The sequence below is a fragment of the Arachis duranensis genome, chromosome 2 (assembly GCF_000817695.3).
Source record: "Arachis duranensis cultivar V14167 chromosome 2, aradu.V14167.gnm2.J7QH, whole genome shotgun sequence".
Taxonomy (NCBI): domain Eukaryota; kingdom Viridiplantae; phylum Streptophyta; class Magnoliopsida; order Fabales; family Fabaceae; genus Arachis; species Arachis duranensis.
Window position 1 is genome coordinate 339,535 of NC_029773.3, and position 15,523 is coordinate 355,057.

At 34.4% G+C, this 15,523-nt stretch overlaps 2 protein-coding genes across 3 annotated transcripts; both read left to right on the forward strand.

Moving 5' to 3' along the window:
* Positions 1–4,348: 4,348 nt before the first annotated feature.
* LOC110277497 (uncharacterized) lies at positions 4,349–5,265 on the forward strand. Its single transcript, XM_021134618.2, has 2 exons — positions 4,349–4,880; positions 4,951–5,265. Exons 1-2 carry the CDS (start codon positions 4,701–4,703, stop codon positions 5,188–5,190), a joined length of 420 nt encoding a protein of 139 aa, XP_020990277.1. The 5' UTR covers positions 4,349–4,700; the 3' UTR covers positions 5,191–5,265.
* A 5,382-nt stretch (positions 5,266–10,647) lies between these two features.
* Positions 10,648–15,495, forward strand: LOC107472327 (serine/threonine-protein kinase BSK3). 2 transcript variants are annotated; one of them, XM_016091849.3, is made up of 11 exons: positions 10,648–11,063; positions 11,684–11,973; positions 12,074–12,294; positions 12,502–12,637; positions 13,030–13,163; positions 13,241–13,346; positions 13,493–13,578; positions 13,681–13,869; positions 13,978–14,133; positions 14,277–14,390; positions 14,825–15,495. In XM_016091849.3, exons 2-11 carry the CDS (start codon positions 11,892–11,894, stop codon positions 15,077–15,079), a joined length of 1,479 nt encoding a protein of 492 aa, XP_015947335.1. In that variant the 5' UTR covers positions 10,648–11,063; positions 11,684–11,891; the 3' UTR covers positions 15,080–15,495. The 2 variants fall into 2 exon arrangements, with proteins under 2 accessions (XP_015947335.1, XP_015947336.1); XM_016091850.3 differs by having other exon boundaries at positions 11,058–11,192.
* Positions 15,496–15,523: the final 28 nt, after the last annotated feature.

Sequence of the window (15,523 nt, forward strand, 5' to 3'; positions counted from 1 at the left end):
TTTAGAAGTGTAATGTGTTTTGATTTGATTTGGTGGTTGTTCATATTGTTCAAGAAAATTATTGGTTATCTAGTATTACCTTTTTTTTTATTGTACTTACGTTGAATCAGTTGTTGCATTGCCTTTTGTCTTAGGGTTGCGATCTCTCTATTTTATTGCTTTGTTTCCTTATTATGCACTTTTTATTATTTGGCTTATGGTACTCTTTGAATATGTTTTCATATTATGCTTGCTTTACATGGTTATGACTTGGATATTTTGGTTTGCTTTTATATATATATATGGTGCATGAATTCGTTGTTTTGATGAATGTCTCATAAAATAGGTCTAGTACACTTATTAACATTATAATTTCTCTTTGTTTTTGATAATGCCAAAAGGGGAAAAAGAATTAGTTAAGGATGTTATTCATGCTTTGATATAACAATTAGATTTCTTTAATATAAAAAATAGTTGTTTTGAAAAATTTAGAGAATAAACATAAACATGGATATAAACATAATATGTTTTCTTAGATAAAGGAGGAACTAAGTATTAATTATCCTGTTATCATGTTAAGTTGCTTTTGCATTTGATATTGGTTTTGTGATTGAAAAATCTGTTTTTCATATGCACTTTTTCATTTGACAACACAAGCGTAAATGGTCTTTTATCAATAATAAGATGAAAAGATAGATCTATAAATTGTACAAAGTTCATAGATGATTAGAGGCAAAGTTACAGAGGAGAGACAACTACCACAACAAATTATGCTTGGCGACACAAATTATGCCTGAGCTATATAAAATTGAAATCATTGCTGACTACAACAATTTATATAAATTTAAAAAGGGCAAAAATGTAATCAAATTTCTCATTTAGAATAATTAGGTAATACTAGAGTTAGATTAATTACGGGTGAAAACTCAGGTGCAATCGACTTCACATAAAGTTGATAGTTGAGAGTCGTTAAATGACAATTTAGTCAAATCAGTCAAATCATTTAACTGCTCTCAATTATTGACTTTAAATAAAGTCGAATCATTTAACTGCTCTCAATTATTGACTTTAAATAAAGTCGAATGTAGCTGAGTTTTCACCTTAATTACGTACATGCCAAAATCAATATCTTCTAGTTTTGTTGTAACTTGTATATATTGTATACATGTATGATGAAGAAGATGATAAACTAATAAATCATAAATCCTAAATGAATTATCATGCTTTATCATATATAAGTGAAAAATGAAAAGTGAAAACTGGTCATGAATATTTGATTCAATTATACTAGTAGCTAGTACATTACAATGTTAACTTAGATTTTGGTACTTTTAGTAAAATTGATTCTTGTTGTCAAGAGAATGGTACTCTTATATGAGTGGTTTTGTTTTGTGAATATAACATTAAAAAAAAGTATCAAAAGAATTTAATCTCATAATTAGCTACTTCTATTTGATGAGTTGGATAAATTAAAATATAAAAGAATTTAAAAATTAATAGTTTAAACTTAAAAAATCCCATTTAGTTTATATATATATATAATAACTTTTTTTTGTTCCATCAATAATTTAACATCATAAGAAATTCATTAAAAGATTTACGTAGTAATTTGTTTATGCATATATAGTTATATACTCGACTAATAAACTTTTTTTTTTTCTTTTGAAAGAAATATTAGGAAGACAGCTGTAACAGGAGAAAGCAGAAGCAAGTGATGAGCAATAGAAGCATGAATTGAGGAATGGGAATGCATGTTGGAATTTTGAAGTGCTTAATCATTTTTTTATGATCTTTTAGTCTAAAGCAAGACATTTATTACTATTAACACCAAAAGAGAACATAATGATAATTATGTGCTAAGGATGCCCTTTTAAATATATACATTATTATACTCTTGACTTTATTATATATATATTTTCAGAAAATCAATTAAGAGACTGATAAGTTTAGTGTTAGCCGTAATTTTATAATATTAGATATTTTTTTTATTGTATTTAAACTTTTAGTAAATTTTAAAATTCACTTGAATCTAATTAATTTTATTCAAATTAAATTTATTTATTATAATAAAATTTGAAATAATTTCACTTTATATAGATATCAAATTAAACTTTAAAAACATTACAGTGAAGTTGTTTAAATCACTCTAAATTTGACCGGGTAAAATTTATTATAGAAAATAACACATTAAAAGTTTCTATAGATACGTGACAAATTCTTTTGTCACGATCCATAAATGATGAATTATTTGCACGAAATTCTCAGTATGAAAACTGAACTATCACATTTCCAAATCTCTGAAAAATCTTTATATAGAGATTTGTGCATCCAATTTCATAGACACATTGATCCAATGCTGAGCCGTGCAACTATTTGTCGTCATGAGCATACCCACACCATATAATTTCTTTTTAATCCTTCCAAAATAAACGGCGGTGGAAATACATAAATTTATATATATATATAATATACGTTAACATCAACTTATATTGGTGTAATTTAAAGCATGTGTTTGTACAATTGTACTTATAATTCTTATTTACAAATAATATATTTTTTATTTTTTATATTAATTTAATTAGAGAATTATAGTTATCTATTATGAGAGTTATTGTGATAATAAAAAATTAGATAAAAATATATAAGAAATAAACTTTAATTAGTACAAAAAATAGCCAATAAGATATAATTCAAATGGCATAGGTGCACTTTGGATAAATAACTTAAATAAGCTCTTTTAGAAAAAGAACTTAAAATATAAGAACTTTTATTAATAGTAGCTTATAAATAAGTTATTTTATATTTGGATTTTTAGTTATAGAAGTACTTATTTTAAAGTTGTAGCTTTTGGATAAATAAATCAAAAAATATAATTTTTTTCACAAAAAATAGATATTAAAACAACGATAATAACAAATATTTTTCAACGTTAATTTTTTATAACCTAATCACTAAGATTACAATTGTTTAGGCAATTAATTCTTTATTTGCTCTCTTATTAGTTCCATTTTTTAGGTAGAAACTGGTTCTTCTACTCCATCTTCACCCATAACAGTATTCTTGTATGTGGTAAATAGTAATAAAATTTTAATTTACAATAATCTTGATGGCAATGCCAAAAAAATTATTGTATAGTTAGTGTTTGCTGTTTTATTGTGTATGATATGGTAGATAAAAATAAAAAATAAATGTGAAATGTGTGTCAATGTATATTTTATTGCTGTTTTTTTTTTTTACTTCTATTAGAATTTCATCCTCTTTTATTGGGTCAAGAACTTATTATAACTAACTATAAAAATAATAGCAGCTATATAAAAATAAAATCACATGGGAGAAAAATAAAATTAAAACTGAGATTTTATACCACACACAATATTAAATACAAATTTAATAATAAAAATAGAGTGGTAAAATGATAAAAAAAATTAGAAGGAATATATGCAATAAGTGGTTCAGATGGAACATTATTTTAAAATGGTGGTGGAGGGTCAATATTTTCAACAGATAAATTATTACGTGAAAATGATGGTGGAAGGCCAATATTTCTAGTAGATGGAACCTTGGGTGAAAATGGTGATGAGAGACCAGTCTTTTCAGTATCTTTTTAGAGCCAAGAATAAAAGTAGATTTTTTTTGTTTTGAAGTCTTTTTTTTACGATAATGATAGAATGACTTATCGAGGAGGAGAAGTCATATATTTCTACTTTTTCAAAAAGTTATCAATTAACTTTTTGAGGAAGTTAAAAGTTCTTTTTAATAATTAATTTTAATTTACAAATAATATATTTATATTTTTTATATTGATTTAATTGGAGAATTATAGTTATCTATTATAAGAGTTATTGACTTATTGTGATAATAAAAAATTAGATAAAAAGTATATAAGAAATAAATCTTAATTAGTACAAAAATGGCCAATAAGGTATAACTCAAATGACATAGTCTTCTTATACTCACTTAAAAAATTACGGATTTGAGTCTTTCTAGCTTTGGTTAAAAAAAAATAGGCACAAAAAATGATTAATTTATACAAATTAGCTAGATAATATAAAATTTAAATCCAATAACCAATTTTATAACAAAATTTAATGAATAAAAAATTATTTAAATATATTGTTTCTTTAAAATTATGTTAGTATAATTTAATCTTGAAATAGATCAAATATTTTAAACATGAGATTCTTTTACAATAAGTTTTTGTATATTGTCTACTATTTATTTATTATATATTTTTTTAGTTGACTAATTTCACGATTTGAACTCTATTTAAAAATTTGTTGTTGGCCAATAAATTATTGTATATATAAGACAAGTTCGAACTTCTAACGCTTTAAAGTGAACTGATCACTCGATTAATTTAAGTGAGTTAAACCCCATTTTAGTTCCTGAGATTCACGGTTTGCACCAATTTAGTCCCTGACTTACCAATTGCACCATTTATGTCCATGACTTTGTGAAAATTGCATCAAGGTCGTCCCTAGCCTCATCTCCGGCCAAATTAAGTGGCTCCGGCAGTGACATGGCACTGAGAAGCCAGGCTGGCGTAGATAAAGGCAAGCTGAGGTGGCAATTGAAACTGTTTGACCCAATGTGGTCCCTATACCTAATTTTAATCCCAATTTATACCATGGCATTGTCACCCCTCTTCATCTTCTTCTCTCTGCCCAGCAACGTTCTTCATTGTCTTCGTTGATCCTACTGGTTGAACTGCAAAGAAAACCATGATTGGGTGTGCGAGCCAAGGTCAAGGAAGCTGTACACGATCAACGACGAGAACGCGGAGTAGGAACAGACCATCGCGGGTACCAGAGCGGTGTGGGTGCGGCTGCCGGCCGGTGCTTCGTTGGTCCGGAACAACTACCAACCCAGATAAGCCCTTCTTCGGTTGTCCAAATTACAATGTGAGTTTTTGGTAAAAAAAATTGATTAGTTGTTTTCTGTTCTTTCCTTCTTATGATATCTCATATTCAGACTAGGGACAAAACATGGTGTGGATTTTTTCTCTGGGCTGATGATGTAGAAGAAGAAGAGGAACATGAAGGAAGAGTGGATGCAACTGCAGTTGACAATGAGCAAGTGAGAGTGAATTTAGCATGGAGGATTGGAAAATTGGAAGCTGATATGAGGACACAAAAATCTATGATACAATTCTTAGGCATAGTGGTGTTTTTTACTGTAGCTGCTGTATTGATTATGACTTTGAAGTTCTGACAATGTTGTATGTAATGTATTCATGGATGAATGAAAGTAAGAGGTGGTTTTTTATCTTGAGATATATGCCCTGTTTTTGATTGACTGGTTATCATAAAGAGAAATAATTACAGATCATCTAACATCATAATTGCATAATGCATAATTACAAAAGTAGCAAAGATAAATATATTTGAGTAGCAAACAGTAGCCTGTTTGAGTTGCAAACATTAAAGAAACAAAAGAAGGGCCACAACATAGTTATCAAGGCTGGCAATACAAAAGTTATGACAGTTGTCCTAAACAAAGTAACTATCTACTAACTGCCTTTAACAAAACAACAAAGAACTGTCCTAAACATCCTGATGTCAAAGTCATGAATTGTTCTTTTTTCTTGGTACTTTGAAACCGGGAGTTGGAACAAACTTCATAAAGTTGTGCAATCTGAAAGATGTAGCCACACTGGCTCCTTGCATTGGATCCACACCGATGGATTGAGGTGGTGGTGAGCTCCTCCTTTTGGTGGGCAACTTCTGTCGCCTTGGTGGTGCAGGTGCAGCAGGTCCTACTATGTCCTACAGCAGATAAAGAGTTCAACACATCAGCCCAGACAACAAAAAATTATACTTGTGTGCTGTTGTAACGTGGAGAAGTGTATTACCTGTGATCCTTCGTAGTTTGGTTGTGATATGTCAATCTCCACAGCAGGAGGGTTATCAGCTGGTGTAGCATCAGTTTGAGGGGGAGGGCCAGCCTCAGAAGCAGAAGCAGCAATATCAGTTTGAGGGGGAGGGGCAGCCTTAGAAGCAGAAGCAGCAACATTTGATTTGGCTTTATCTGCAGCAGCTTTTGCAGCTGCAATAGCAGCAGCTATTTCATCCAGTCTCTTCTTTGAGCACCCTCTCTTGGTATGCCCTTTTACCCCACAATACCTACATGTGAATGGCTTCAAATTCCTTTTCAAACCTCCACTTGGTTTGGCTTTCTTATTACCATTGTTGCCCTCATCAACATCTTTTCTCCTTTTCTTTGTCAAAGCTCCAGGCCTCCTCCTAATGTTAGGGGCCTGTGGTTGAGTGTACAAGGATTTCTCCCACAATGATTGGCCAGGAAGAGGGTTAATGTGATGGGCATAAGTCTTGTTGTATGCCTCCATAGTACATAGTTGGTGACAAAAGTCTTCCGGCCTCTTGTTTACCCTTGCAAGGGCAGCACAGGCATGAACACATGGAATGCCTGCAATTAGTAACACAAATGCATAGTAATATAATCACAGTTTTCAAAGTACACAAATGTTAATGATTAAGTTAGAGAGTTTGATAAAGCTCACCGGTTTGCATCCAGAATTGGCAAGTGCATAGTCTTTTTCCAAGATCCACCACCATATTTGTTGGCTGGCCATGAACCTCAAATTTCTCATAGTCTTCATCACCGGTCCAGATAGGCATCCAGTTCTTTGATTCTTTTCTAATTTTATCTAGGCGACTTTGAATTACAAGAGGTAGTATACCAACATGATTTGCCAGTTTTACCTTATTCTTCGCAATATTTCTCATCACAAACATTCTCACCTCCTCAAGTAATGTGATGATGGGTTTGCTTCTGGCCTCTTTGATTCTTGCGTTGAAAACCTCACAGGCGTTGTTACAAATGTTATCCAGTTTTGGCCTATGGCTGAACTGGGACTTTGTCCATGACTCTCTAGGCCATTTGTTGAGATATGCCCAAGCATCCTCGTTCACCCTCTTAATCTTATTCATATTATCGATGAAATCCTGGAATGTTGTAGACCTGGCACATTCCCAAAGCAATCCCCTCAACTCAAGCTCCTTCCATTGTTTGTTGAAGTTCCTCCAGAGGTTCCAAACACAAAAACGGTGGTGAACTCCTGGCATTACCTCCTGGACAGCTTGAATTAAACCCTGCAGGTAATTGTGCCTTCTATATTTCAGAAACAAATAATGACCTTAAAAACTTTTATCGTGCCATAAAGCAGTCCCTAAGTTTACATTAATGAACCTAATATAGTCCCTGACTTTCGAGTTTTAATACAATTTAGTCCCTTCACTTACGTGTAAAATGCACGATTGGTCCCTTGTGCTATTCGGATCTAACTAACAGTGCATATCAACAACCAACATCATGTATACAGAATTCAGAGGACATTTAAAACATACAAATTTTACATCCATTATTTCCATCCAATTCACGTACATCCAGAGAATCAAAGATTGTAAAAAGCACATGAAAGTTAACATTACCTTCTGCATATCAGAAATAAAGCACCATCCGTTAGTTTTGTAGTCTCCAAGATCAGCATGAAGCAGCTCCAGGAACCATTTCCAAGTGACTGTATTCTCTATTTCAACTACAGCCCATGCAATCACGTATATGTGATGATTGGTATCCTGTGCCACAGCAGCTAAGATCTGACCTCCAAATTGTGTCTTCAGAAATGCCCCATCAAGCCCAATCAAGGGGCGACATCCTGCCTTGAATCCCATTTTGCAACCATGCAAACAAACATACATCTTATCAAATATGACGTCTCCATTTGGTTGAGGTTCAACACATATCTGCACCGTGGATCCAGGATTCGTCTTCAATAAAGTTTCAGCATAGTCCCTTAGTTTTGCATACTGTGCCTTCTCATCCCCATATACTACGTTTCTTGCATCTGCTAGTGCCCTTGCAATGGAATTTCTATTCAGAATAAGGTCACACTTTGTCCTAAAGTACACAGCAGCCTCGCATTGCTTGAAATTGGGGTATTTTCTTACCTTTTTCACTAATTTACTAGCAACCCAAGCCATATTAGCAGCCCTGTTGGTGTTCTCCCTCGCACAAGTATGGTCGTCGTTGAAAGTCTTTATTTGCCAACATGAGTCATCACAGTCCCTTGAGGCATACACAACCCAGGAACAGTCTTTCACCTTGCACACAGCCCTGCATCTAATATTGTCATTTTTTTTGAACTTAATTCTCCTCCCCTCTTGGATAGTATACTCTCTTACAGCTTCTCTGAACTCATACTTGGTGTTGAATTTCATACCTACTTGTAGATGTAGCTCACCGAATCTTGTCCCATTTCTAAATATTGGAAATTCGTCTGACTCCTCATCAGATTCTAGCTCATCTTCTGAATTAGGAGGAGTCTTCATCTCCTCTGAGTGCCAAGAATTAGCACCATCAGATTCTGTACCTGGGTCAACTGCTTCAAACCCTTCAACAATCCCTGGAGTTCCCACAAAACCCAAGTCCACCTCTCCATCTGACACATCTTCAACAAAGGCATCATCTGGTTGCATTATGTTCTCTCTTGTCTTAGCAGCAGCATATGTAGCTCTCTTCATGTCCTTTACTTTCTTATTTCTTGGTTTGGACATACTTGTATTATCTTCACTGCTAGAGCTATGTTCTTGTATTGGCTTAAAGGAACTATCCTCTGAACTATCATCATCACTAGAATCACCATTTATAGTTAAGTCAACATGAAGAGCTCCCTTGCCTTTATTAGCAGACCTTCTATATGTTCCAACAGCCTGAGATCTTGTAATTCTCCTAGGTAAAAACTGAGGTTTGGACTTCATTTTTCATTTGCCTTTATCTTTGGCTGTGGAGCATGCTTTGGTAGTCTCTCTCAGCTTGGTTTTCAGCCTTGGGTTGGGCTTTTGATTGGGCTTCTGATTGGGCTTTTTATTCACATTGGGCCTGAAGATGGATGTTGGGTTGGGCTTTGACTTAGGCTTAGGATTTGGATTAGAATTGGCTTTCAGATTGGCTGTCTCATGAGCCTTAGCAGGCATTGGATTTGGGGTTGTGTTATCATCAATGGGGTTTGGAATAGTGACAGGGTTGGTTTCAGGGGGGATTGGAATAGGATTGTTTATGGGGCTTGGGTTTGCATTTGGGATAGGATTCGGTTCTGTAGTTGTGTTCGAGGTGTTACCATCAGCTTCGGGACCCTCACTTGTGTTCTTCTTGCTCACCAAGTCTCCCTCACAAGTACCATCAACCCATACCACAACCTCCTTCCCTGCAATCACCTCTGGTGTGGACACCCCATGCTCAAAGTACACATCAACAACTCCATCATTATTCTGTGCAGCAAAACACATCTCTCTTAATTCACCATCAGATGTAAGAGCCCTCAGTCCACCATCTAAGCTCCTCCCAGGAGGCAGCCACCAACACTGAAGTATGTTGTCATACCCAAGCTCCTTGTAATAGTTCCTTACGAAGAACACATCCAACGTGTCCTCGTCTAAATCTCCTAAGCAAGTTCTGTTATCTGGTGAGTACACTACTATTTCATCTTCATTTTTTTTTAAATGTTCCCCCATGATGGAACATGATATCCATCAAAGTCTCCATCTGCATTATGCAAAAAACCAAATTGAGGAACTAAACAATCAGATTCACACATGCAAAAACAAACATTGACATTCAACCACTTATAAAACACCAGAAACACCCATCAACCAACCCAACTAAGATTGCATTCAAAACAGAGCATGGAAAAAATTTCACCACTACACACAAAAACCCTAACAAATAATAAAAAACTTTCAACTTTCATCAACCAAAATCAAATTTTCAACAAACACAGACATTGATGCTATTCTTTTTGTTGAAAAGCATTATTTTTTTTGAATTCAAACATACCTTCCTGTGATCGCAATGAACTGCTTCTCCTTCCTTCACCAACAACGTCCGCACAACACTGTCACAGTGGCAACGAACTCCACGGAGCCAAACGTTTTCAACCTTCAAACCCTATACAATGGCCAGCACTCAGGATTTCATGGTGCATTGTTTCGGTTTTCAGAAGACGAAGAGGAAGATGAAGTGATCATAGAACTTGGGTTATTTGGGTTTTGTTTCTAAACAAACATGAAACGACGCCGTTCCATCCATCCAGAGTTTTAGCGCCAACATTGCACTCCAGCGTGGCACCCAGCCTGGCTTCTCAGTGCCATGTCACTGCCGGAGCCACTTAATTTGGCCGGAGATGAGGCTAGGGACGACCTTGGTGCAATTTTCACAAAGTCAGGGACATAAATGGTGCAATTGGTAAGTCAGGGACTAAATTGGTGTAAACCGTGAATCTCAGGGACCAAAATGGGGTTTAACTCTAATTTAAGTTGATTATTTATTTATCATATATATTAATCAATAATTTTAAAAACTAAAACAGAAACATTATAAATGGAATATATAAAAGTCCACAAGACAATGTGTTTTGCCAACAAATCATGCAATAAAAAAATGTTTTAAATAACATGCAGATTCCAGATCTTCGAACATATGCTCATGACATACACTCATGACATGTCGGTAATAATTGATTTTTTTTTCACATTTTTATATTATACTATTTTTTATTTAAAAAAAAAACAAAAAGAAAAATAATTGTTTAGAAAAATCAAAAGCATATAGCTAGCTCCATCATCCATCATCATCTTTCTTTTTCTTCTGCTCTTCACACACACACAACCCTCAGATCTTTCAGTTCAGCTTCGAGTTTCTCAACTAGCTGCCAATTATTTTTCCATTTCTCATTTGATTTTGCTCATTAAAAAAAAAAAAAGCAAATTTTCATTTTTGGGGTTTAATGTTTTTACTTGATCTGTTTGGAAGTTGGAACTAAGAAGTGGTGATTTCGGTAAAATGCTGAGTTTATGAGAAGAAATGGTTATTGGGGTTTGTTTGGATCGAGGAAAAGACTTACACTTTTCAATTTGCAAAACGAGGGTCCTTGTTTCCAAAATGTGGATCTTGTAAAAGCTGTTGACTTTGATCAACAAAGAAAAATAAGAGAAAGAGAAAAAAAGGAGCAAAATTTCCTTTTTTCTTTCCAGCTCAAGGTGGTTCAACTTAGAAGAAGCTTAAAGGTTAAGTAGCTTTTTGAAGTAGGATGAAAAAGTACTGTGTGTATGTATATTTGTATGTTGAAGACTTGACTTGAGTTGCATTTCTGGGGTTGTTGAGTAACTGAGTTGACTCTGAAATCAGATAAGAAGGTAGATGCTAAGATAGTAGTATGTAGAGTATTATTTTATATGGTTATGAAAAAGTGAGGCATTCAGCATGTGTTTTTGTGTTTTAATTTTTACTTAAACCATTTTTGGATTAATGAAGTTACATATTCATGTGTGATGTTTGTCTCTCATGTTTTATTAGCTTTAAATGCAAAAACTGAGGTTGCTGGTGTTATTAGTTTTGGTTACGAGAGAATGTGAGATCACCTACCAAAAGTCCTTTTGATTTAATGAAGTAGCCTTAGATTTTATGGAATTTTATTTGGTGGTTAATTATATTTTCTGTGCTTACTTGATCCTACAAAATGTTCATGAAGTTAGTGGCATGACAGAATATTCTGTTGTAATGGCTTGGTACTAAATTGAGGATCACATTGGATCATAGTTTGTATTGAGAGAAAAAAAAAAAAAATTGTTGTTTGGTATACCCTTTTACCTTTCTACTTACACTGAGCTTTTAAAGTGATTTGCAGACAGTTCTAGCTCCAACATCTTACTACATGAGATTAGGAAAAACAAGTTAAAGACCATGATTGAAGTATCTCGAGGCAGCGAATAAGGTTTTGTTAGACTTCTGGTGGAGTGAAGGGGACTTGCTATTTTTAGACACATTTGGAAAAGGCACATTATTGAAAGTGGAAGAAGCTTTTGTTAATTCAAGGTTGACTTGTGCATCTCAGAATGGGGATTCAGTGCTCCAGATTCTTTCCATGTTGTATGAATTCACAAGTTAAGGCATCTGTTCCTGAAACTCCAGATGCCGGTGGGTAAAATCATACTATAACCATAGTGGATTGTGTTGTTCTGGTTGTGTGACAAGAAGTTCTGATTTATGATGGATGTTTATTTGATTTTTGTTCCAGAAAATGAGGACACAAGTGAGGTCAGTAACTGGCCTATGTTCTGTGAATTTTCTCTAGAGCAACTTAAGAATGCTACCTCTGGTTTTGCTGTTGAGAATATTGTATCCGAACATGGAGAGAAGGCACCAAATGTTGTTTATAAAGGGAAGCTGGAGAATCAAATGAGGATTGCCGTTAAACGATTCAACAGAAATGCTTGGCCTGATTCTCGGCAGTTTTTGGTAAGTTTTCCCCCATGACTTCTTACACAACTTAGTTTTCAATTATCATGTTGATGATCTAAGACTGTATAAGGGTAGATAATAATTAATAACATCTTTCAGCTTCATCTTTTATGTGAAGCTAATGTCCATCAAGTTGTGATGGTAGACCTTCTTTTTACCCTTTTGTTTTAACCTACTCAAAACAAGTTTTTGCAACAACTGTAGGAGGAAGCAAGATCAGTTGGTCAGCTTCGGAACCAGAGACTAGCAAATTTGCTTGGTTGTTGTTGTGAAGGAGATGAAAGGTTGCTTGTGGCTGAATATATGCCCAATGAAACACTTGCAAAGCACCTTTTCCATTGTAAGCAATCCTTCCATGCATATGTTTTCTCCTTGTCATATTTGAAAATATTATTACTATATCTTGAATTTATGATTTATTTATTTAGTTTAAGGTTTTGTTGGTGGTGCTAGATGTAGGATTACTACTGGATTAGTGCCTAAGCCACCATTTTACTAACCATTTTCCATTTGGAGTTTACATGATACCAATGGGTGCAGTTTATTTTTAGTTATAATGTTTAAAAGTTCTGTAAACGTCAAGAATGAGTGGCTAGGAATGTTCTTGAGCACACCTTAAATGTGCTCGAAGAACATGCGAGTATTTTTGTCATACAATTCAAATGACATTAGAAAGCGCACCATGAATAGATTCGACTTAAGAGTTGTTCTATTTCTTGTGTCTTAAACCAGGGGAAACACAACCCATGAAATGGGCAATGCGGCTAAGAGTTGTTCTACATCTTGCACAAGCTCTAGAGTACTGTACAAGTAAAGGGCGAGCACTCTATCACGACCTTAATGCATATCGGGTTCTATTTGATGAGGTAAGCTTTATGTGCCTTGCCTATTTTATACGTGCCTAACATAATTAGATTGAGATAAAAATGTTAGAAACTTTCAGGATGGTAATCCTAGGCTTTCGAGTTTCGGCCTCATGAAAAATAGTAGGGATGGGAAAAGTTACAGCACAAATTTGGCATTTACCCCTCCGGAGTATCTCAGAACCGGTACGAAATGTTGTTTAGTCTGGCCTATTAATGCTTCAAACTCAGCAATATTAGTTGAAAATCTGTATTGCATTTTAAATTTACAACCAGTTATATTTTGCAATATCTGAGTGATGCAATATTTCATATATCTCTTTGTTCCATAGGGAGAGTAACATCGGAAAGTGTGATTTATAGCTTTGGCACTCTTTTGCTGGACCTTCTCAGTGGGAAGCATATCCCCCCAAGTCATGTAAGTTATTCCTTCCGGCTGAATTCCCTAACAAAGACATAACATGTTTGTGTACTGTTATTAATACACATACATATATAAGTATTGTAAAATTTTGTGCAGGCCCTTGATTTGATTCGGGACAGAAATCTTCAGATGCTAACAGATTCTTGTTTGGAAGGGCAATTTTCTGATGATGATGGGACTGAGTTGGTGCGGTTAGCGTCTCGGTGTTTACAGTACGAACCTCGAGAACGGCCTAATCCGAAATCGTTAGTGGCTGCACTGGCTCCTCTTCAAAAGGAAACAGAGGTTTGTCTATTAGTATATGTTCACATAAAACATGCTGAAATGACAAACATATCACAACTCCTTACTATTTTCTCATAACAAAATTTAGATCTCATCTTTTCTTTATAGGTTCCTTCAGATGTCTTGATGGGAATTCCACATAGTGCTGCTACTTTTGCTTCATTGTCTCCACTTGGTGAAGCATGTGCAAGAAAGGACTTGACTGCCATACATGAAGTTCTGGAAAAACTTGGCTATAAAGATGATGAAGGAGTGGCAAATGAGGTTCTTTATCTATATTATGTTTTAATTAATTCCTACATTCCTTTTAAAGTTTTTACAAGATTTATATAATATATATATTTTATATGCACAAGTGGACAAGATGCTTACTTTTGTGTTTGCTTTTCTCTTTTTGGATACTGCAGTTATCATTCCAGATGTGGACTGATCAAATGCAGGAGACATTGAATTGTAAGAAAAAGGGCGACGTTGCTTTCCGGCAGAAAGATTTTAAACTAGCAATTGAATGCTACACACAGGTAGTTTTTATGCTCTCTTAATGATTTACATGCATTTGTATGTTATACAGGTCACTACTTTTTACTGAATTCGAAGGTAACTGGATCCTAATCCTTCATAGTTAGCATGAAAGTTTCATGTTTGTGAGTAATGCTTTAAATTTCTAGCTAGAGCATAGTTACCATGGTTCTCTCTTATTTGCATGTGTACGTTTACTGAATTCCAATTTCCTACACTGCTTAGCAAATTCTCTATAAAATATAGTTTAATCACAAAAGGTACTGAATTTAGTACTGAAACAAGTCGTATATCCCGCTTTCTGGTAACTAGAGTTTCACATCAATATTTTGTTGATAAAGGAATAGTTTTGGTAGAATTTCTGAATCCATTCTTTTTAGCTGTTTAATTGGACTACAATATTTATCTAAATGTGACTTAATTGTACTATACACAGTTCATTGATGCCGGAACGATGGTTTCTCCTACAGTCTATGCACGACGCAGTCTATGTTATCTTATTAGCGACATGTATCAGGAAGCGCTGAACGATGCAGTGCAAACAAGAGTGATTTCCCCTGTATGGCATATTGCATTTTATCTTGAATCTGTTGCACTTGGAGGACTTGGAATGGAGAATGAAGCACAAGTAGCAATTAAAGAAGCTACAACACTTGAAGCTAAGAGGAGTTCAAATGCTAAACAAAAGTGAATAAGGCTTTGTACAGAGACAAACCTTTCTTGCTGATTTATGTTCTGCATGATGATGATGACAACCACCACCCCCACAAGATTAATTATTCCAAAGATTTCATCTTTGAATTACACCATAGATCCACAACAACAAAGTTGAATGTGTTTTTTAAGACTACTACTTCAAGGAACAGTGATTGGATTGGATGAGTGTTGGTTATGACACACCCCTTCCCCCTTTTTTGTTGGGTTGGTTAGGATGTTCAATTTAGTTTATGATTTGATTCATTAAAGCATGGCTCCTTACTTCTGGCAAAATTTTTCATTTTTTTTTTTCATTTTATAAAGGTTGAAAGTGTGAAAAGTGAATAGCTTTGTTGATCATGGCCTTGTATTTTCATTATTTTTTGTTGGAATGCCAAGATATTGTGTTCATTTGTTGGTGCCTTGAATCTTGTGACAT